This window comes from Chrysemys picta, chromosome 23 (assembly GCF_011386835.1).
Source record: "Chrysemys picta bellii isolate R12L10 chromosome 23, ASM1138683v2, whole genome shotgun sequence".
NCBI classification, from domain to species: Eukaryota; Metazoa; Chordata; order Testudines; family Emydidae; genus Chrysemys; species Chrysemys picta.
Window position 1 is genome coordinate 12,142,472 of NC_088813.1, and position 22,969 is coordinate 12,165,440.

The 22,969-nt window shown below is 48.9% G+C and overlaps 1 protein-coding gene across 1 annotated transcript; it reads left to right on the forward strand.

The window, feature by feature from the left end:
- The first annotated feature begins 3,229 nt into the window (after positions 1 to 3,229).
- On the forward strand, positions 3,230 to 19,709 carry IL22RA1 (interleukin 22 receptor subunit alpha 1). The gene is made up of 7 exons (XM_008177988.4): positions 3,230 to 3,642; positions 6,758 to 6,890; positions 10,331 to 10,512; positions 11,777 to 11,961; positions 12,809 to 12,944; positions 13,854 to 13,975; positions 17,713 to 19,709. The coding sequence occupies exons 1-7, from the start codon at positions 3,600 to 3,602 to the stop codon at positions 18,739 to 18,741; spliced, it is 1,830 nt and encodes a 609-aa protein (XP_008176210.3). The 5' UTR covers positions 3,230 to 3,599; the 3' UTR covers positions 18,742 to 19,709.
- Positions 19,710 to 22,969: the final 3,260 nt, after the last annotated feature.

A 22,969-nucleotide genomic window follows, 5' to 3' on the forward strand; every position in this document is an offset into this window, starting at 1 on the left:
TAAAAAGAAGTCTCTGTCCCTTGTGGTTGTGGAGAAAAGCCTGAAATTGTGACCTGAAGGTGCCCAAAAGGGGGAGGGATAGCTTGGTGGTTTGAGCATTGGCCTGCTAAACCCAGGGTTGTGAGTTCAAACCTTAAGGGGACCATTTAGGATTTTTGCCGCCCCAAGCAAAAACAATTTTGGCCACCCCCCCCCGTTTTTTTCTTACCCCACCCCCCAGCCCCGCCTCAACTCCGCCTCTTTCCCAAATCCCCAGCCCTGCCTCCTCCCGCCAGGCTCTCAAGCCTGGGAGGGAGGGGGAGAAGCTGCGCGTGCGCCGCGGCCACTCGGGGTCTCCCCCTCCCTCCCAGGCTCTCAAACCTGGGAGGGAGGGCGAGCAGCAGCGCGCGAGCGGCAGCAGCGGAGGTGAGTTAGGGCAGCCGGGGCACATTTTTAGGGGTGGCATGGCCCGCGCCAGAATGCCGCCCCTAAAAATGTGCCGCCCCAAGCACCAGCTTGTTTTGCTGGTGCTTAGAGCCAGCCCTGGCTCTGGGGCCTTGACAATTTGTCCCTTATGGACTAAACTCACTCCTTGGATTTAAGCAATTTATGTTAAATGGTCACATTAATTTACATTTTGATAAAAGAGCTAAAGTTTTATGGGTGGGGTAAAACAGGAGTACTGTTAACTTTGTATAGCACTTTATACTCTAAAAAAGTTGGTGCCTAACTCCCTTAGGCTATACCACTTTTTCACAGAGGCTTACACATGTTTTATTTGGTTATGTTGACTGAACTGTAAAACCCAGCTCAGCCCTTTGGCCCCCACACCAGTCAGCTGACAGCTGGGACCAGGCTGGATCAGAGGTGCTGGAACAATTTTTATAGTGGGGTGCTGAGAGTCAGTGAACCAATCTGTAAACCATAGGATGGAAACCACTTCAAGCCAGGGGGTGCGCTTCAGCACTATGGGCTGGAATGGTGGTGGTGGAGGGTCTGGCTGGGGCGGCGCATGACTACCATGATGGGGTGAGAGGCTGAAGATCCTCACTGGAGTGAGAGAAGATAGGAGCCCAAATGACTGGACAACAGAGTATACGATTCACATAGAGTAGAATAAAAAATAGAAAAAATAATACATTTATAAAAAGTGCAAAATAAATTTAAAATAGTAATGAATAAAATACAAAAATATTAACAGACTTAAAAAAAGTGAAATAATTGAAAAATAAAAGAATTTGTAAAATACGTAAAAAAAAACATAAAAGGGGAAATAAAATAAAATGAAACTTAAAATATATATAAACAATAAAATCAAAAAGGAAATACAAGTAAAATATAGTAAAAAGGTAAAAATATAACTGCAGAAAAAACACATACACAAAGAAAGTAAAAAGAGGTACAATTGTAAAACCGAGGGCGAGAGTCCATGGGGCTTGTGCTCCTATATCACAGGTGAGGAGCTCTGGTGTGTGTTCCCCCATGTCCCCCTCTCTGCGCCCCATGTGGACAGGGCTAGACAGCAGTCTCACTCCGGCCATGCGGCCACCCCAGTCTGGGAGTGAGGGGCGGCGCCCTCCCGGGCTTCCGGACCCACAGACAAAGCCCGGGGGGAACCACTCCCATTTATACATGCTGGACACAAGGCTCTTGCTCGTGTTGTACAGGAGGCTAAGCGACCCCCCTGTTATACACTGAGCAATGAGGGCTCCCTCCGTGTGGGGCAGAGGCGAGACCCTGCGCTCCAGGGACGAGGTAGCTGGTGGACAGACCCCGCCGGAGCGGGGAATGTCGGCAGGCGCCACTCTGCCTTGGACGGAGTCATCTCCACTTGAGCAAGCGAGACTCCCCGCAACCACCAGGCACCTCTTCCGTCAGTTGACGGTGACCCTGACTCCAGGAGAGATCCCCGGGAGAGCGAGAGAGAGACGGGGTGTCCCTCGGCTGGGTCCCCTGGGGCGAGATTCAGCCCAGCCACAGCGGGGTACACAAGGTACTAGGTGGAGAGGGGAAGGAGAGAGAGAGCCAGGCTGGAGGCCTCCGGGCTCTGCTTCCCTCTCTGCACCAGCCTGAGTCCCCCCCACTCAGGGCTTTTCCCAGCGTGTACCCAGCTCACCCAACCTTGTGTCATGGCTCTGGGCCAAGCCTTCGGAATGAGGGGAGAGAAAATGGCAACGCTGCCTCTGCCTAGGCTATGCAGGGAATCACCCTGCGCACCTGGAACTGCCCTCTGGGGACACAGCTGGGATTGTAGCTCATTGAGACTTCCAGAGCCTGGCCCCATTGCGGTCACTCCATGAGGTAGAACAGAAACACCTGCCTTTAAAATTCAACTGTATCTAGGGTGACCCCCACCTGTATTTCAAGTTCCCTAATAGAGGACACTGCTGTGGGGGGGGGGTGAGCTCGAGGGGGTATTTCGGGGTGCTGGAGGGGTGTGTGTGAGTCCTGGGAGATGGTATTTGGGAGGTGCTAGACAGAGTATTTGGGGTGTGTAAGAGCAGGGGCGCCTCTCGGGACCGGGGGACCTCCCGCAGGCATGCCGCCGAAGGCAGCCTGACTGCCACCCTCAGAGTGACCAGCAGGCCACCCCCCACGGCTTGCCACCCCAGGCAGGCGCTTGCTGCGCTGATGCCTGGAGCCGCCCCTGCATTTAGGGATCTGGGGCAAAATCAGTACTTGGTCCTGCTAGTGAAGGCAGGGGGCTGGACTCAATGACCTTTCAAGGTCCCTTCCAATTCTATGAGATAGGTATATCTCCATATATTAAAAGGCTCAAAGAACAAGAGCCCTGAATATAGATTAAATCTCATGATTTTTTTGAGGGGCTAAACCCATGATTTTTGGGGGGAACGTTATGCAGCCACATCTACAGTAGGATGGTTGTTCATGGGCTGGCTGTAGTGATCACTTGGAACTTAACAGCTGTAATAGGGGATACAGCTTGGCTCCTCTGGCTCCAAAAGCCCAGGCCCTTACTGCTTGAGCTACAGGAAAATCTCCATAGCTAGCTAATGATGTAGGGACTATGACACACGATTGATCAATTCAGATTCCGTTCCATAGAGGGCAGTGCTGCACATAAGCCAGTCGATTCTAATGCATATTAACTGCAACAGGCATAGAGCTCACTAACAAGTGAGGTGGCTGTTTTTGGAGTGAAGGAAGCAGCCACAAGGTGTTTCCAATGAAACTAGCTGCCTTGTTTGCAGAGGTTACGTAACCACAAACATGCACCGACACCAGTTTTGCCTTTTAAAGGAACAGAGGTAAAGCCACCAGACCAGAAAAGCCAGCCCCAGGATGGTAAGTCCCAGCAAGGGCTTTCAGGCAGGCAGTTCCTTATCAGAAAACAGGCACTTGGCTCCAGTTCAGAAAGCGGGGAACTTTTCACTCCTTGTGCACCTTTGTACGACACAGTGCGTGGACTCCCATTCCCTCTTGCGCACGCACGGCTTCATGAGCTCCGACAGGAATGAAGGCAGGGTGGTAGCTCCGCAGTCTGTTCCTGGCCGGTGTCGCTTACATTCCCGAAGACAGGAAATTACTTCTGTTCAGAGGTGACTCACCTGGGCTTGGGAAACATCCCCATCTTCACATCCCAGCTCACAGAGTCATTCATGAAGGAGCCTCTGATATTTTGGGCTGTCTGTTCCCTGGTGGGTAAGTACCGGCTTTCATTTCCTTTCTACTGGGAGAACCACGGCCTTCAATGGTTTTACTGGTGCAGGGGCTGGTTCCCCCAGCAGGGGGTAGCTGTTTTGTGGCTCTCTGAAATGAGACCTAGAGCAGGGGTTCTCAACCTTTTTCTTTCTGAGGCCCCCACCAATGTGCTATAAAAACTCCATGGCCCACATGTGCCACAAGAACTGGTTTTCTGCATATAAAAGCCAGGGCTGGGGTTAGGGGGTAGCAAGCATGGCAATTGCCAGGGGCCCCACGCCAAGTCACATTGCTCAGGCATCAGCTTCAACCCCAGGTGGTGGGATTCAGGGTCCCGGGCTTCAGTCCCAGGCGATGGGGCTTCAGCTTTCTGCCCTGGGTCCCACTGGCCCTGCTTGGCGGCCCCTCTGAAACATGCTCGCAGCTCCCCACGGGGCCCCGGACCCCTGGTTGAAAACCACTGACCTAGAGAGTTCGCTTCTGCTCAGGTTAGTTTTTAAGCTCTCTGCCGGCATTGCTCTAATCTTAGTTGGTTTTGTAGCGCTGTGGAGTGCACGGTGCTGTACAGACTAGCAAGGGAAGGACTAGGGGCTTGCCCTAGGCCCAATCCAAAGCCTGTCAAAATCACTGAAAGGCTCCCATTGACTTCACTGGGCTTTGGATCAGGCCCTCTCGGAATTAGCAGACCGTGGGGCTGGAGGAAGGTGCAATAGGAAACTGGCAGGGGAAGGGAGGTAGAGGGATCATAAGGGTCAGATCATTGGCTGGGTTTCTGCAGGAGGCAGCCCCAGAGCTGAGGCCAGTTACCGTCAGCAAATACACCAGGTGAAGAGCTGAGCTTAATGCCTAAGGGGCCGTGTCACCCCCTTCAGCAGCAGGATCCTCAGGACAGGGGTGCGGGACAGGGGCAGCGTGAAGAGGGGTTCAGGTCTCTCCGCACCATGGATCCCCGAGATCTGTTTGAAGTGCACCCCCGAATCCGTGGCAGATGGAGCCATCCACATGGAAAGCCCCTTTCTCCCCCGTGTTCTGTTGGGCCCCCTCCTGCCAGTGGCTGGGTCCCCCTGGGAATGCTAAGTATCAGCCATGGAGAGGACAGTGGGACCTATGGCTGCTCCCAGCTGGGTTAACTCGCTCCGGTGTCTGTGCGGGAATCCAGCAGGCTCTCCGGTGCCACGGACCACGGCCAGGCCCCTGCCCCCTCTCTCTCCTGCTCCCCCATGCCCTGCAGGGCCCCTTCCAGGACACATCTGAGGAAAAGGGACTTCTGTGGAGAGCCATTGGGCTTGGGGTGTGTGGAGGTAGCACGCAAACAGCATTTGCCCCAACTCCCTCGTGGGCAGAGGAAGACTCAGAGTCACGGGCTGACCCCCAGGGGGCGCTCTGGGACAGTAGGGCAAGAGAAAAAGCAGCAGCAACCCTTTTATGCTGAGCAGCGCCAGGGGCAGCATCTTTCCGAGGCTAGCTATGTGAGCACAGGGGCCGCAGGGTCAGTCCTCAGACCTGGCTCCAGGAGCCCACAGAGGGCCTTTCACCCTGGGGCATACTTAGGGCCACGTCCTGCCCTCTTTCCGCCCCCACCAGCGCCTACGTTACTATCCGTGTGCACTGCCCTTGTGCCCAGAGGGAAGCTGTGCTGGGCCCTGCACAGACAGAGGTAGGCATGGCAGCTCGCACTCAGAATGGGGGCGTCCGTCAGGGCAGAATCTGGCCAGCCCCTGTTTACTTATCGCATGGTGCCAATACGTTTCCTTGTCGCTTCGGCTCCACCTAGTGACTTCTGAAAATGTAGGTCACTGGCTCCAGAGGGACAGCTGGGACATGCTGTGTAAACACGGCCTCTTTGAGGGTTAGATGCTAAATATAAGAGCCTGGATCAGTTCCCTCGGCTGCATTCCAAACCAGCAGGTAGCACAAATAAGTCGTGGGAAAGCCTTGGCTTGTGTATTTACGTGAGTAAGTGCTCTGAAGGGAGCCCAAAGCCTGAGCCCTGGTCCGTGGCTCACATCAGCTTCTTGCTGGGGCAGAGCTAGCTCTTTGGAGCACGTAGAGAAAGATCAAGTGATTTCCCTGCTCCCCAGAGCCAGGCTCCTGGGCCGAGCCTGGTGAAGCCAGATGGCACGTAGCTGGGGAGTTGTCTTTACCCTGACGCTCCCAGGCCAGAGTCCACTACCAGGCCCTTCAGCAATTCCTCTGAGTATTGCTCTGTGTACAATCATCCTGAATCCAACCCAACTAGCCGGCTGACTTCTCTCGGCAGGAGAGGTTCTTTGCCCTCACTCATGCAGGGTTCAGCAAGGTCAGCCAGGAAGTGCCACCCTAAATGTTAGCGTAACGCTCCTCACTGCCCAGGGAAGAGGCATGGAGGCATGGATTGTTATAGGCAAGCTGCCTTTGGTACCCAGATCAGGGGAATCCTCAGGTGGTGTCAAGCCACTAGAGTGGCACTTATTATATATATTGCAGTAGCATCTAGGGGCCCCCCAACCAAGAAACAGGGCCTCATTGTGCTAGGCACTGCACAGACATGCGGCAGAAAGATGGTCCTCGCCCCAAGAGCTTAGTCTCCACCCACCCTCCCCATGGCCAGGGTGGGCATGGCCCAGGGAAAGGGAGCACGGCCAGCACCCCTTTATATCTGGCTGATTCGGGACTGCCTGAATGACCCTTAGAGCTAATGGTGTAAATCAGAGCAGCCTTCAGGGAACCAGCCAGAGGCCTGGACAGCTCGAGGTCTACAGGAATGCAGAGATGGCATAAAGGCACTGTTGCCCCTTGCTACTCCCCATGAGCTGTGCTGAATGCTTGGGGGGGTCCAGCTCAGGATCTGACCCGTCGTATGTGGCTTGTTGTGCTAAGTGCACTGCTGCAGAATTGCAGGCTGTCTCCAGCAACTGGCCTCAACCCCAGCCCCAGCCTAAGCTCAGTCCACATCCAAACACCAGGTCCTCAGCCCATCTCCAGCTGACTGTAATGGGCATAGTCCGTAGTCCTTGATCACTACCATAGGGATAACTAGCACCCCCGCAGCTGGCTGAGTGTTGTGGCAAAGCTGGAAACCCTGGTGTTATGACTTGGAAGGTGCCTTTCAATGCTAGCTCCCTCGTTCCTCTAGGCTGTTCGATCGCAGAGGGGTCACCGCTTCTGAAACATGCAGCCTTTTCTTCTACAAACTTTGAGAACATCTTCAAGTGGGAAAGCGAAGCAGATACTCCCCCGGGCACAGTGTATGAAGTCCAGTACAAACGGTATGTGGGCTTCGCCTTCTCCTTGGGGCCCTGCTTGAATGGGTGTTGAGTTCCTGGATTTCAGGGAGAAAGGGCTGGAGCAAGAAAACAGGCTTAGCTGCCAGTGGCTGCTTCTTTGACTGCCATGGAAATGACTCTGCTTGGAACTGAGCTCCAGGGTCTCGGAGTTAATCTCAGCTGGAGAGTGATTGTCAGTTAAGAAGGAATAAATGGCAGCTGAAAGCTCTCTGGCCAAGTAGATAAGGACCCTGGGCTGGCGGTTGGGGTTCTAATCCCTGCTCTGCTACTGACCTACTGTGGGATCTTAGGCTGTTCTGTGCCTCAATTTCCCCATCTGTGAAATACAGCTACTAATACTGCTTGTACTTTGGTAAAGTGATTTGAGCTAAACAGATGTGCAAGACTATAGAAGAGCTTCAAATGATTGGTCCAGAACTAGGAATGGGTGGAAAACTTTTGGCAAAAACAAAATAAAATAAAAAACAAACTCAGTTCCATGATTATTATTGTTGGTTCATTTTCCAGCCAGTTCAAGCAGCACATGTTTTCTGCCCTGCAGAGCCCAGCCTCCTCTCTGTGGTGGGGGAGAGATCAGGGTTATTTCTTGATGCAGTCATGGGTGTTTGAGAGTTGGTTTAGAAACAGGCCACATAACATTTCCCAGGCTGCGCCCAGGGGGACTTCAGATAATTGGCCATTAGAATTTTCTTGCAATCCCACCGCACTCTGGCCCAGCTGGAGGGTCTTCTTCTCGGAAAGCTCATGGTTCTGCCGCTCTCTAACCCCAGCCCGGCCATCCCTGTCCAAGCCTGCTGTGGGTCAGCGACAGTGATCACGTTGGATTAGCATAGTTAGCTAACAGCCCCAAGGGAAAGTGCGGTCCAAACAAAGAGGCTCCTTTGTGGATCATCTGGTCCTACAGGCCATGAGGTCCCGGGCTGCATCTGTGGTGGTGCACGAGACACATGCAGGACCCAATTATGCAATCCGGTTCTTTTCCTGAGCTGCACTTACTCATGTGAGCTGCAGTGCGAGTAGAGCTGGGTAAATGCTGCTTATCATAAAGGCTGCAGTATCAGGCCCAGGGTGAATCCAGCCACTAACTGGGAGCCCCCGTCCCTTGAACAAGTCTACTGTAGGGTCCTGGTCATCCAGGGCTTGATCACTGAATTCAGAGGGAGTCTTTCCATTCATTTCATTGGGCTTTGGACGGATTCTCAGCTGGCAAACTTAACAGTGAATTTACACACAATGATTCAGTGGCAGAGCTGGGGATGGAACCCAGGCATCCGGATTCTCAGCCCACCCCCTCCCCATGTTTTCACCAACAGGCAACACTTTCTCCAAGCAAGACATGGACATAATCAGGCAGGTGCCAGGAGGAGCAGATGAAAGAGTGCAGCCAGCTCATTAACCATTCAGCTCCCAGATGTGTGTTAATTATACTAATTAATGAAAAAGCCATAAGGAGAGGGCATAGCTGCCTGTTTGCATGATGCTGGGGAGGGAATGTGAGACATGATGGGCTTTCATTGGGAGGGCACTGGGCAGCCTCCCCTTGCTGGTAGGAAAACCCTGCTTTGAGAGTTTGGGGGAGGGATAGCTCAGTGGTTTGAGCATTGGCCTCCTAAACCCACGGTTGTGAGTTCAATCCTTGAGGGGGCCCATTTAAGAATTTGGGGCAAAAATCTGTCTGGGGATTGGTCCTGCTTTGAGCAGGGGATTGGACTAGATGACCTCCTGAGGTCCCTTCCAACCCTGATATTCTATGAGCAAATGAAAAGTTGGGGATCCTTCCTGGTGGGATGCATGGGAGGCCCCTGATGCTGCTCCACAAACAACCTCCTAAGTGCCGCTGGGCTGGGCTGGAATGCCCTGTCATGCTCAGTTCCTTTGTCTATTGTCACCACCCATACGCACAAAGTAACTCCTGGGCTCAAAACTCTGCAGCTGCTTTGCGAGGGCTACACCCCGAGTCTGCCTGCCAAGCCAGTGGCTGCAGGACAAGCCACGAGGGGCCTTTGGCGAAGACTGACCCCAACCCCTGTGCTCCGTTGGGTAGCTGCTTTAGCTGCCAAGCTACAGGGAACTTCTGGCAGTGCTTAATTTGTGCTTGGCAGGGCTGAGCCCCGGCACATCTAGCCTGGGCAGTTCATAGCCCTGGCACCTCTGATCTTGCCGCATCAGTTATGAAAGTAAAAAAATTGCTTGAGCCTCAGCACCTCTTTCATTACAAATTAAGCACTGGCATCTGGGATCAGCTTCTCCTTCCAGTTCCCCTGAGAGGAGGAGACACAATCTATGCAAGGAGCCTCTTCCAGCAGAGATCAGAACAGCCCGTTCCCAGTAGCTGGCTCTGCTGCCTGGATTACCATCAGCTGGAGCTGGCACAGCTGCTGCCTATGGGCCATGTGGATCCCAGATCAGCTGGGGTCCTGAGCAGGATGCACACACACCGTGAGACTGGCTGCTGCATGGAAGGCGCCATGTGTACGAAAATTCTCCTCTAGGGTCCTGGTTACCCCAGCCGGTAAACACAGCAGTGGATTCCTGAACCCCTTCCAGAAAAGGCAGAGAGGGCGTGTGCTCCTTACATACCTACCTTATGATCCACAACTCAGAACTGAAGCGGAGTTTCCTCTAGTAACCAGGGTCAACATGTTCCATGTTGGGTGTCGACACGCGCCTAAATCCATATCTAGGAACCTAAATACATAAAGTAGTTGGGTTCCCAGAGGTACTCATTGCCTGGCAGCTGGGTAGGTAGGTGCTCAGCCCTTCTAGAAATCAGGCCTAGAAGTATCTAACGTTAGGCACCCAATTCTGCAAAAGTCACCTTTAATCTGTTCAAGGTCTTTGCCAGCTGCAGTGAATATGAGTTGTGTGTACTTCCTGGTCCCTTTTTGACGCTGATTCTGTTGTTCATGTAAACAAGCCCCTTTTTCATAAAGAGATAGGACAAAATGTTACCCGCTCACTGAAGAAATTCTCATCAATGGCTGAAAGAAAAGAATCTTTAAACGACCCAGTAATTGTATGTCCCAAATCTGTATACTGAGTCATTTATAGAGGGCTAGAAACCACTTTGGGTCTGGGAGCTATAAGACCTGCGTTCTATTACAGGATTGACTGTTCATTTTGGGTAAGTCACTTCCCTGCTCTGTGCCTCAGTTTCCCTATCTGCAAAATGGGGGTGTGAAATGACACTTCAAAAGAGCATTCTGAGGCTTAATTCAGTCATATTTGTAAAATGCTCTGAGATCCTGCTCCGAAAAGCACGCAAGGAGCAGAAAATAGTGGCATTGGTGTTAGTCATTACTTTGATACTGCAGTTCTCAAATATTTAGGGAGCGTGCATGCATGTGTGTCTATGATTGTGTAAAATATAGTCTAGCAATTCGATAGGGTGGAGTGAGAGCAGTCACTTTGTCTTCTCTTAGGTACGGGGATGAAGACTGGCTTCAGAAGAGCGAGTGCCAGAATATCACGCAGCCCTTCTGTAACCTCACAAACGAGACGGAAAACTTCAGAGAGCGCTACTATGCTCGAGTGAGGGCCATAGTCCAGAACTGCTGCTCCTCCGACTGGGTCTGCTCACAAAGATTCTACCCCAGAGAAGACAGTAAGGGATATGGCTGGAGTTTGTTAACACCACACCTGATTACTTTAGGCTCAGTCCTGTTCTCATTGAAGTTTATTGTGACATGTCCATTGGCTTCAGTGTTGCAGGACAAAGCCCACTATGGAAAGGGGCTTGTGGGTGTTTCCCCCTCTGAAAGAGACTGTGATGCCGGACAGGAAGGAGTTTGACTAGGGAGCTTTGGGATCCTGCTGACATTTGTGTCCAGAGTGGGTTGGAGGTGGAGAAGAGCTCCTGACCTCCCCTGGAAAGCCAGATATCTCTGACGGAGCAACTGCCCAGCTTAGCGCACTTGTGGGCTCTATTAAGGGATAGCGAGACCCAGCGGGACACTAAAAGGGGTATGATGGGAGCCTGTGAGCAGCCACAGACCTAGTCATAGAAGCTGTGAGATTGGAGCTGTAGAAGGTTAGGATAATCTGCCAGCCTTATGGATAATTAACATAATCCCACCTCCAAATCATCTCTGCCACTGATTGACAGTGTGGCCTTGGGCAAGTCCCTTAGCCTCTTTCTGCCTCATTTTACCCTCTCTGTAAAATGGGGGTAATATTTACCATGCCTACTTCACAGGGACATTGTGAGACTTAGGGTATATCTATATCTAAATTCCACAGTGGTGCTTCCGTCAACCTAGGTGTGTCTATACCGGGGCTTAGGTTGGTTTAACTATATCTCTTAGGGGTGTGAATTTTTCACATCCCTGAGTGACGTAGCTAGGTCGACCTAGGTTTTAGGTTTAGGCCTCAGTGTTTCCAAAGCACTTTGACATCCTTGCATGAAACGTGCTATAAAAGTGCCATGTAGTATCCCTAACTATTAGAAATTCACCTTTCTTTGGGGTGCATCTCAAGGTGGGACTATTGTACCCCACAGCCATTCTCTACAGTTTGATTTTTAAGGCTATGTGACCCTGACACACTACAGGCAGTCGCTTTTAACTCACAGCTGATCAAACGCTTTGCCTCCACCTGTAATCTTGTTCGATTTCTTTTGACACTTGCCCTTCAGTTTATTTGAGAATTCATCGTTCATAGTGACTCTTTCACAGCCTGCGATAAGGAATGATTGATGCCACATTTTATAAAGCTCCATAAAAGTTTAATAACTCTAGGCTGTCGGGCATATTGGGCTGAAGGGCACTGTACAATGTCAGAATCAATAATTATATTCGCTAAACAGATGTTCTAGTAATTTATCATCTTTCGTCTAGTTAAATGACATTGCCCACTCTCCATCTTCTTAGCTACTATTGGAAAGCCGGAGGTGAAATACGTTCCTAGCGTTAGATCCATAAAGTTTTTCATCCAACCCCCCTACACCCCTCTGAGAGATGAGGATGGCTCCCAGCTCACTGTGGAAGACATCTACAGCAGATTTGCTACCATCGATTACCACGTGACACTATTCAGCCAAAAGACACACCAAGAGGTAACACACCTCCACAGACGCACTAACCGTTGTCTTTCGTAAAACCCAGCCTTGTTTGTCTGAATAAAATGCGGGGGCGGGGCAGGCATAAAAGTGAATTCATGCTAGATGGGATTTCTGAAGAACAAGACAATTTTCAGTATCTTTGATATTCAGAAAAGCTCAATCCTACAACTGACTAGAAACTGACCAGACTCAAATGCTAACATGACCTATCTGGAAGGGTTGGTTGGAAAACGGATTTTCAATCTGTCCCATGAAAAATTTCAAGATTTTGAAACTTTTTTTCATTCTAAATGGGGACAAAAACCTCACAATTTCAAAAATGTTTATGAAACATTCATTTCGGGTCAGCTGAAACGTTTTGTTTCAATTTTAGCTCTCTTTCTATATGTACATTTCAAAATGAGAAGTTGTTTAAAAATGAAAAATCAAAACTCTTTGTTCTGCAAATGTCAAAACTGGCTCTTTTGACACTTTTGAAAGTTTTTCCTCAATGTTTTCCTAAATAAAATTTCAGCAACATCGATGTGATTTTGTGGAAAAATTCAATTTTGTCAAAATATCATTTTGTGATGGAAATATGTTGCAGTAAAAAATTATCCAACCAGCTGTACTATCTTCATTGTCTCAGGGAAGTGAAATACAAAAAGCAAACAACCAATGGTGGAAAACTAATCAGATATTTTGCTAATCTTGGGGGTTATTAGTAAGAGTCAGGTGAGGATTTTATTAGTGAATACAAGTGTTTTGTTGATTTTTTTCAATTGGAGTTGAAGTAATTACATAATTTAACCTCTTTAAAATACAAATCTCTGCTTTTGGGTTCTTTGTTTTGTTTTAACAGTGGGAAAAGAATGAGAACAACAAAGAATTTGAAGTTTCCAACTTGAACCCAGACACTGAATATAATGTCACAATATATCTCAAGCACTTAGAAAAACGAAGCCAGCCTCGTGTATTTTGCGTTAGTACGTTACCAGGTGAGCCTGCTAAATCTGCACGTCTGAATTAGAGGCCCGTGTAGTTGGAAATGTGGAGGGGACATGGGCGGTGGGTGAACCCTGCCCCCCTTCAGGGAAGCTAGCACTGGCACTGCCCCTTCCACCCAAGGCCCCACCCCTCCACTCACTGAAGCTCCGAGCACTCCTCCCCCTTCTCCCTACCCCCATCCCCACGGCCAGAGGAGCCCTGGCCAGCCCGCCCCAGCTGTGCTGTCTGGTCTGACCCACAAGCTGCCCAGGGCTGCTGGCTGGCCCAAGCCACCCCTGGCTGCCCCAGCCCCTGGCCGCCAGACCAAGCCCCAAGCTCCAGGCCATTAACTGGAGCTGAGGGCCCGCTGGCTTTGGGGGACAGGGGGAGCGACGAGCGAGGGCAGGGTCTTGGGGCAGAGCATGGGTGGGACCACGGCCTGGGTTAGGGGAGGCTTAGCCTCCCCTGGCCTTCGATACCTGCCGCCCATGGGAGGGGAGGTGTCCATGTGACACTCTAATAAGAGATGGGTCCATTCCATGAAAAGGCTTGAGAACCACTACATCAGGGAGCACAGTCCAGCAGCATGTTATTCCTCTGTTTTAAGTTTCCACTACCCCAAGGCCTTTGTGTAATCAGACACAGCAAACCATGGGGAGAGCTGCCTAGGAGAGACACTTTGCGATTACACTCAGAGTTATAAGAAGGAGTGGGATCAATTTATTCTCACCAGTCCATTAGGAATGGGGAAAAAAGTGATGATCTCAAACAGCAATAAGGAGCGTGGTGGAAAACAGATGTGCTTAATGGCACAGTTAAGCCCTAAGAACTGAATGCTGGAGGATGGATTAGATGATCCAGTACATTATTTCCAACCCTATTCTGTGAGGCTAAATTGCATTTTTCCCCCCACTGAACAGACACCACCTGGCTCCTATACTGTGTTGGGGGAATTACATTTGCTACAGGATCGCTGTTTGCTGTGGTATGTTATGTGATCTATAAATACATCAAGCAACGCACAGCACGGCCGAAGTCTTTGGTAAGTGTCCTTAAGTCTTTACAGGAAATGTTTAATGGGGAGAATGTGAATCCATCTGAATAGGATCATAGAATTATAGCAATGTAGGGCTGGAAGAGACCTTGAGAAGTCAAGTCCAACCTCCCAGTGCTTGAGGCAGGACCAAGTAAACCTAGACCATCCCTGGCAGGTGTTTGTCTAACCCAGGGGTCGGCAACCTTTCAGAAGTGCTGTGCCAAGTCTTCTTTTATTCACTCTAATTTAAGGTTTCACGTGCCAGTAATACATTTTAATGATTTTAGAAGGTCTCTTTCTAGAAGTCTATAATATATAACAAAACTATTTTTGTATGTAAAATAAATAAGGTTTTTAAAATGTTTAAGAAGCTTAATTTAAAATTAAATTAAAATGCAGAGCCCCCCAGACCGGTGGCCAGGACCCGGGCAGTGTGAGTGCCACTGAAAATCAGCTCGCGTGCCGCAGGTTGCCTACCCCTGGTCTAACCTGTTCTTAAAACCCTTCAATGATGAGGATTCCACAAACTCACTTGGAAGCCTAGTCCAGAGCTTAACTACCCTTAGAGTTAGAAAGTTTTTCCTAATATCTGACCTAAATCTCCTTTGCTGCAGATTTAAGCCCATTACTTCCTGTCTTGCCTTCAGTGGCTCAGGAGAACAGTTGATCACTGTGCTCTCTATAACAGCCCTTAACATGTTTTAAGACTGTTATCGGGTCCCCCTTCTATCTTCTTTTCTCAAGACTAAATATGCCCAGGTTTTTTTAACCTTTCCTGATAGGTCAGGTTTTCTAAACCTTTTATTATTTTTGCTGCTCTTCTCTGGACTCTCTCCAGTTTGTCCACATCTTTCCTAAAGTGTGGCGCTCAAAACAGGGTACAGTACTCCAGCTGAGGCCTCACCAGTGCTGAGTAGAATGGGACAGTTACCTTCAGTGTCTTACATATAACATTCCTGTTAATACGCCCCAGAATATTAGTCCATTTTGCAACTGCATCACATTGTTGAGTCTCATTGAATTTGTGATCCCCTCGAACCCCCAGATCCTTCTCAGCAGAACCACTACCTAGGCGTTCCCCATTTTGTAATTGTGCATTTGATTTTTCCTTCCTCAATGTGGTATTCTGCACTCCATTATCCAAGTTATTAATGAAAATATTTTAACAGTAATGGACACGGAATGACCCTCTCCGCTGTCCCAGTTTGACAGTACACCATTGATGACTCCTTTGAGTATCATCTTCCAACTAGTTGTGCACCTACTGCATAGCAATTTCATCTAGACTGCATTTCCCTAATTTGCTTATGAGACTGTCATGTGGGACTGTGTCAAAAGCCTCACTAAAATCAAGATATATCACATCTACTGCTTTCCCCCATCCACTAGGCCAGTAACCCTGTCAACAAAGGAAATTAGACTGGTTTGGCATGATTTGTTCTTAACAAATCCATGCTGGCTATTCCTTATAACACTATTATCCTCCAGTGCTTACAAATTGATTGATTGATAATTTGTTCCAGTATCCTTCTGGGTATTGAAGTTAGGCTGACTGATCTATAATTCCCCCGATCCTCTTTGTTCCCTTTTTTAAAGAGCGGTACTATGTTTGTCCTTCTCCATTCCTCTGGGACCTCGCCCGTCCTCCAGAAGTTCTCAAAGATAATTGCTAGCTGTTCTAAGATTGTTTCAACTTATTCCTTAAAAATTCGAGGATGAATTTCATTAGATCCTGTTGACTTGAACACATCCAACTTATCTAAATATTCTTTAACCGGTTCTTTACCTAATTTGGCTTGTGTTCTTTCTGCCTTGTTAGTATTAATTGTGTTGAGTTATCTGGGCACCATTAATTTTATAGTAAAGCATGAAGCAAAATAGGCATTAAACACCTCAGCCTTCTTGATGTCATCAGTTATTAGCTCTCCTTCCCCACTAAACAGAAGACCTACATTTCCCTTCGTTTTTTTCTTGTGCCTAATGTATTTAAAGAACCTCTTCTTATTGCCATTTATGTCCCTTGCTAGGTTGTAACTTATTTTGTGCCTTAGCCGTTCTGATTTTGTCCCTACACGCTTGTGCTATTCTTTTGTAACTCCTCCTTAGCTATTCATCCATGTTTTCACTTTTTGTAAAAGATTCCTTTTTTGGTTTTCAGGTCATTAAAGAGCTCCTGATGGAGCCATATTGGCCTCTTACTATTCTTTCTGTCTTTCCTTTTCATTAGGATAGCTTGTAGTTATGCCTTTAATATTGTCTCCTTGAGAAACTGCCAGCTGTCCTGAAATCCTTTTTCCCTTAGATATTGTTTGAAGTTTGCTTTGAAGTCCATTGTCCTTGTTCTGCTGCTCTCATTCTCTCTGCTCCTTAGAGTCATGAAATCTATCATTTCACGATTGCTTTCTCCCATGTTGCCTTCCACCTTCAGATGCTCTACCAATTCCTCCCTCTTGGTCAGAATCAAATCTAACGTGGCTGTCCTTCTGGTTATTTCCTCCATTTTCCAAAACAAAAAGTTCTCCCGTGTACAGTCCAAGACCATTTTAGAAATGTTGTGTTGTGCTATATTACTTTTCCAGCAGATGTCTGGGCAGTTAAAGTCCCCCACTACTACTGTTATTTGTCCTAGAAATGCCTCATCCACCTCCTCTTTCTGATTTGATGGTCTAGAGTAGACAGCTACCAGGACATCACCCCTATTGTTTTACCCCTTTTGTCTTTACCCAGAGACTTTTCAACTGGTCTGTCTCTCACCTCCTTCTGGACCTCAGAACGAGTGCATATAATCTTGATGTATCTCCTCCCTTTTTATCCTGCCTGCCCTTCCCGAACAATATACATCCCTCTATACCAATATTCCAGTCACGAGACTTATCCCATCAAAAATAGAATTCTAGCATGACTAGTTGTGGCAGATAACTGTACAGAAGAGGTAATTGTGTGAGGCACATGTAACGCTCCTTTGGCAATGCAGCCTGGTCATTCTAACTCAGGAAAGATTGTTATGGCGAGTTTCAGAGTAGGGCAACACAGGTGATGGCAGGTCTGAAGACTCTTTGTTATGAAAGGTTAAGGAAGCTGGGTTTATTCTCCTTGGAGAAGGGCTGACTTTGAGGTGATCTGCTGGAAGGTTTCAAAATTGTGAACCCCAAAAGCAACACATTTATTATTCTTTTCAGCCTAAGTTTTCAAAAGTGACTAGTGATTCTGGGTGCCTCCAATCTTGGGTGCCCTGCTGGCACTAACTTAGAGAGACTTGATTTTTAGAAGATGGATGCTCAGCAATTTCTGAAAATCAGCCCCCCATTAAGGTACGTCAAGTTGGGCACCCAAAAATAGAGGCATCCAAAGTCACTAGTCACTTCTGAAAACCTTGGCCTACATGTTTATCCCTCCACTTGAATGGCCATTAACAGTATTGGGAGCTCTGCGTGCTAAGCTAAGGACAATCCATTTCCATGCAGCAGGGTGTGAGCCAAATACAGCAGAGGGCAAGGAGTTTGTTCCCTCATATGCAGGATTGCACAATTGGTCTGGTGCATGAGGAGGAGTGTTTGCCTTCCTTTGAAGGAACACTGGAAGACACAGGATCTCAGATCGGCTGGGCCAGTGGATCAGATCCCGTATGGCGGATTGCAAGCTCCTATGCACAGTTTCCCAAAGGGATTTTGCAATATAAAACAAACTTTGAAAACTCACAGCTTCATTGCTACTCACTAACGTTTGTCTTTCTATCACGACAGGACTTCAGAGGGATTTCAGCCTTCCAGCCCCTCATGCTAACAGTGGAGCATATTATAAGCCCCATTAATGATTTATCCAAAACTACTCTGTACACCCCAGATGTGCAGTTAACGCCAATTAATCTGCTGCAGCAGACGTCTTTATTCCATTTGCAAAAAACTTCCTATCAACAACAGGCCAATGAGTTGGCGTTTCAGCCCATCATTCAGCCAGTCAGCCAAGCGGATTGCTTTCCTTCAGCGTATGCTCCTCAAATAGCCCAGGAAAATCTACCATGCACGCTGAACAAGAAACCTCTGGTCTTGACATATGGAGTGTGCATCGAAAGCCCAAGATGCATCAACAGGAGGAATTCTCAGCCAGACCAGATGCTGCAGGATATTTCTCCTGAAAGGTTTGTCAGTGGCAAACTTAAAACCAAGACACCAGGCGAAAGGTACTGTGATGAGAACTACAAGGAGCAGAGGCCGAAGCTGGTAGAGAGAGGATTATGGGAAAGCCGTGACACTGACTTGACAGGATCGGTGTTCTCCATGGGGCCAGCGCAGCAGCTGATGCTCCAGACAGACTGTGAGGAAGCTAAGCTGTACATGCCCCAGCAGTCACTGTCTCTGCTGCAGGAAGGAGGAAACTACAGATGGCAGATGGCAGGGTTGCTGCCATTGCTGTCCTCGCTGACAGTTGACACAAACTCTGTCTCAGAGGATGGACTTCCTCCATCATCATCCTCCCCCTTACTAAAGTCAGTCTGTACCTGCGATGACCTCCCCGGGGAATGCAGCACAGGCCGGTTGATGTCATTAGATTCATTGTCATATCCTGAAAACGAACAGAAGCCTCCAGACTTTCAAACAACAGATGTGCTACCGGCAGCAAGGGAGCCAGGCTGCCTAGAACTAAACGCCATTGCACCCCATGCCTCTAGCTCCATCCAGAACACTGACATGCTTTTCACTATGTTGTTCAGAGACTTGGACTTAAAGGTACAGTGGGAGCATGGCCAGAATGAAAACACACTGATGTGTTAGCACAGCGTTGAATGATCTCTAAGGGCCGGATTCTGCCAACCTTTGCTCACATTAAAGAGTGCCCTACTGGGCAACCGTCCTCATTGAAATAAATGCGACTACTTGCTGAGTAAGGTACTAATCAACATGCGTAAGAGTGTTAGAATCTGGCCCTACATTTTCCTGGGCATGGGTGCCTTTACTAACTGCATTGCTTCTAGGAAAGCTATGTTATCTTTGCACTTTAATAATACCTAGCTCTTTGTTTCTTGGATGTTGTCAAATGGATGACACCTAAAAGTTGGCCTATTTTAAAACCAGATTCAGCCCCCATAAAATTTGGGTCAGTTTGGGGTGGGACCCAGATTTCGTAGCTGACACCTGTTTCTTTGCACCAAAATCTCAGATCTAAACTTTGGGAAAGTTCAGATCCGGATGAAGTCACAGTGAGAAACAAATCTCGTTCAGAGAGGCTCTCATGAATGGTCATTTCCCAGATGGTAATAGTATTTTTAAGCAGATTTTGTTTAGAGCATGGAGACTACAGGCTGGGCCTGGAGTCTCATCGTGTGCTCGTCGGTCACTTATCACTCGTCAGCCGGAATCTATCAGAGGTTCTGAATCAAAGCTGATTGACAGGAGAGTCAGTTTGCAATGTCACTGGAAAACAAGGGTTAGTTCAAGTTACATTCTTTTTCTTTGGCTTTTGGCTAAGATCAACTGTAATACCAATACTGACTTGGACTCTTAATACATTCCATGGGTGGTGTACCCGAGCCCACTTATCCACTGACGCTTTAAAAACTCCCACACCCCAATCTGGATCTATGCTGGTTATGTGATATGTATGTACCTCGTGAACCTTGTAACGGATACTTGCAATCCCCCATAACCCAAGCCCGACCCCAGATGTACAGTACATTCCCTCTTAACTTGTGTAAATTTGATTTTAAACATTAACTTTAATAAATTTTTTTATATCCACTGAATACCTGACACCTCCCCTCCTCCCCTGTGCTTATAGCAGGAATAACAGGTGTGTCTTTTCCATGTTTAATATCTCTGTCTTAAATGAGGAATGAATAAGGGCAACTAATAAAGAGATGAAGCATCATAATGAAGGCAATAGCTGCCAATTCACTGGCTTGTTGTAAGTGTTTCTATTGATGCTTCTAGGTAAATATTTATTTGGAAAAAAAACCTAATTGGATTTGTTCACGTACAATCCAATCCAAGTTCTTTATCACAGTTCTATCATTCAGTGGCTTTTTACTATTGTGTTCTCTTCCACTTCTTTATGACAGGGTCAGGCCAGATGGCTACAGGAGAGTGATCCTATTGGGATCCAGGAAGTGGGCGGGCTACTAAAGGATCTCCCCCCCAGCCTAAGGGGGGGTCCACAGGACCTGGAGACCAAAAAATTATGGGGGAGTGATAGAAGGCAGATATATTAGCCCCAGGTTAAGTAGGTCCCCTTTCCCTGGGTAAGGTAACAGGAAAGGTTCCAGAACAATCAGGAACTTTCTGGAAACAATTAAAGCAGACAGGCTGATTAGAACACCTGCAGCCAATCAAGAAGCTGCTAGAATCAATTAAGGCAGGCTAATCAGGGCACCTGGGTTTAAAAAGGAGCTCACTTCAGTTTGTGGTGCGCATGTGAGGAACTAGGAACAAGAGGCGCAAGGAGCTGAGAGTGAGAGGGTGTTAGGGTTACCATATTTCAACACTGAAAAAAGAGGACACTCCATGGGGGCCCTGGCCCTGCCCCAACTCCGCCCCTTCCCCACCCCCAGCCCCGCCCCAACCACGCCCTTCCCCAAAGTCCCTGCCCCAACTCTGCCCCCTCCTCTGAGCACCCTGCATTCCCCCTCCTCCCTCCCGCTCTGATCTTGGTTGGGGGTTGCTAAGTGCTTCCCTGCTCCCCACTTGCCCTGCAGCCCCTGCACCCCCCCGCCCCTGCAGCCTCTGTGACCCCTGCTCCCCACTCGCCCTGCAACCCCTGCACCCCCCTGTCCCTGCAGCCTTTATGCCCCTGCCTGCCCTGCTCCTCCTCGCCCTGCAGCCTCTGCACCCCCGCGCCTGCCCTGCCCTGCTCCCCCGCTCACCCAGCAGCCTCTGCTGGGCAGGGGCTTCAGACGCTCAGCGGTGACTGGGGCGGCGCAGGTCCCTGCAGCCCCGGCCACAGCCTCCTTCCTGCCGCCGCCGAGCACGTTCCCCGGCCTATTGTCCCCGCTGGGGGTCCCCGCCCACGAGGGAAGCCCGAACCCTCCCCCCGCCCCGTCCGAGCTCGCTACAATGTAGCCGGGGCGGCTGGGCTGCGCTGCAGACCCAGTGGATTGTGCTGGGGCCGTGCGGACCCTGGCTTATGCCTCCCTATTTCCCTGGACATGTCCGGCTTTTTGGAAATTTCCCCCGGACGGGGATTTGAGCACCAAAAAGCCGGACATGTCCGGGGAAATCCGGACGTATGGTAACCCTAGAGGGTGTGCTGCTGGAGGACTGAGGAGTACAAGTGTTATCAGACACCAGGAGGAAGGTCCTGTGGTGAGGATAAAGAAAGTGTTTGGAGGAGGTCATGGGGAAGTAGCCCAGGGACTTGTAGCTGTCATGCAGCTGTTACAGGATGCACTGTAGACAGCTGCAATCCACAGGGCCCTGGGCTGGAACCCGGAGTAGAGGGTGGGCCCGGGTTCCCCACAAACCTCCCAACTCCTGATTAGACACAGGAGGAGTTGACCCGGATGGTCGTTTCCACCAGAGGTGAAGATCTCTGAGGCGAGCAAATCTGCCAATAAGCACAGGACCCACCAAGGTAGAGGAGGAACTTTGTCACATCTTGCAGTGTGAGGCAATGGAGCCAGGGAACCTGTTAATAATTTTACAAACTGGAGTTGGTTATTTCCCCTGTATGTTGCAAACATTTTTCACATGAGTTCAGGTTTCATCCCTCATTCTCTGTAGTAAGTGAATTATGACCATTAATTTTCATAGCAAGGCAAGGCCTTCCTTCCTCTGTTACATAAGCTAGCTGCTTATCTTCTACACCCAACAGTTACAGCTCTGAACTGCTAAGGAGGCAGCCTGAGTGCTCTAAGCCTCTGTTGGAAACTCTCTGCAACCACAGGTTCAAATCATGGCAGAGCGAACTTAACCTGTGTGCACTTCGGGGAACTAAATGGAGTTCCAGGCAGTGAACCTGCATCTGTGTCTTTAGCACGAGCCGTAGTTCTGCCTGCTTCGGGGGGAGGCTCCAAAGACCCTTGGCACTTTTTGTGAGAGTCATTAGGGATATGCCCTGGTTTCCATAACTAAACATTTCTTCTCTCCCCACTGATGGGCAGTGTGCCCTGGGTGGGCTGGCTGGCTGCTTCCTTACACTCCAGAGGCAGCTGGTACTGTATGTTTTATGGCCAACTCCTGATGGCCCTACTCCATTTTTACACATCCCTTGTTCAGTCTAAACTCCCATCGGAGTCAATAAGAGTTTGGCCTGAGATAAAGTCTGAGTCAAGTCTTCAGACTCTGGCCCATTGTCTATACAGTGAGTTGGGAACTTTTGAATTAGAAATACAAGGCTATTTATTCAAATTGATTACTTAGGCCCATGTCCTAACCCATTCACTTTCCAAGGCAGCTAAAGGTAAAATTCTCCAAGTGCACCCATGTGTCCTCAAAATCTGTAAACATTCCTATTCCCGAGCCCTATAAGGAAGGCTGTTGAGGCTCGGGAGTGATAGAATGGGGAGCACAAAGTAACCTAAAGCTTTTAAGGCACTGTGGGGCAAGAGAGACTCCCATGCTACTATGTGGGATGAGGTGAGCTGAGAATCTGTCATTTAAAATGTTTGGTGTCATTCAACACTCTGTGAATGTTACAAGTGCGATGTCCCATTCTCTGACTCTTTTATTAGTTTCTCTGAGTGTGAGAGATTTTTCTTCCAGCCCAAATGGCAGGAAGTGATTTGTACTGACACCCCCCTCACCCCCCAAGCAGCCATTACGATCTAGTGACTCTGATTTGCTGCTGGTTCAAGATGAACACATGTCAGGCAGTGGGGTCATAGCCACAACTCTCAGGATCCAATTTCTCAGGGGCATTTCAATACACCTGCAGCCAATGCTGGGCAGACAGGGTGAAAACTGACCCTCTCACAGACAGGCTGCTTCTCAGGGCTTCCATGACAGGAGCTAGTGAGGGCTTTGCTGGGGTGTGACTTGGTATTCAGGGGGTGTGATCCAGATGTTCTGA

Coding starts and splice junctions, on each gene's coding strand:
- IL22RA1 (XM_008177988.4), top strand. CDS start 3,600: ATGAAGGAGCCTCTGATATTTTGGGCTGTCTGTTCCCTGGTGG. Junction 10,513..11,776: donor ATTCTACCCCAGAGAAGACA/GTAAGGGATATG, acceptor CCATCTTCTTAG/CTACTATTGGAAAGCCGGAG. Junction 13,976..17,712: donor CAGCACGGCCGAAGTCTTTG/GTAAGTGTCCTT, acceptor CTATCACGACAG/GACTTCAGAGGGATTTCAGC.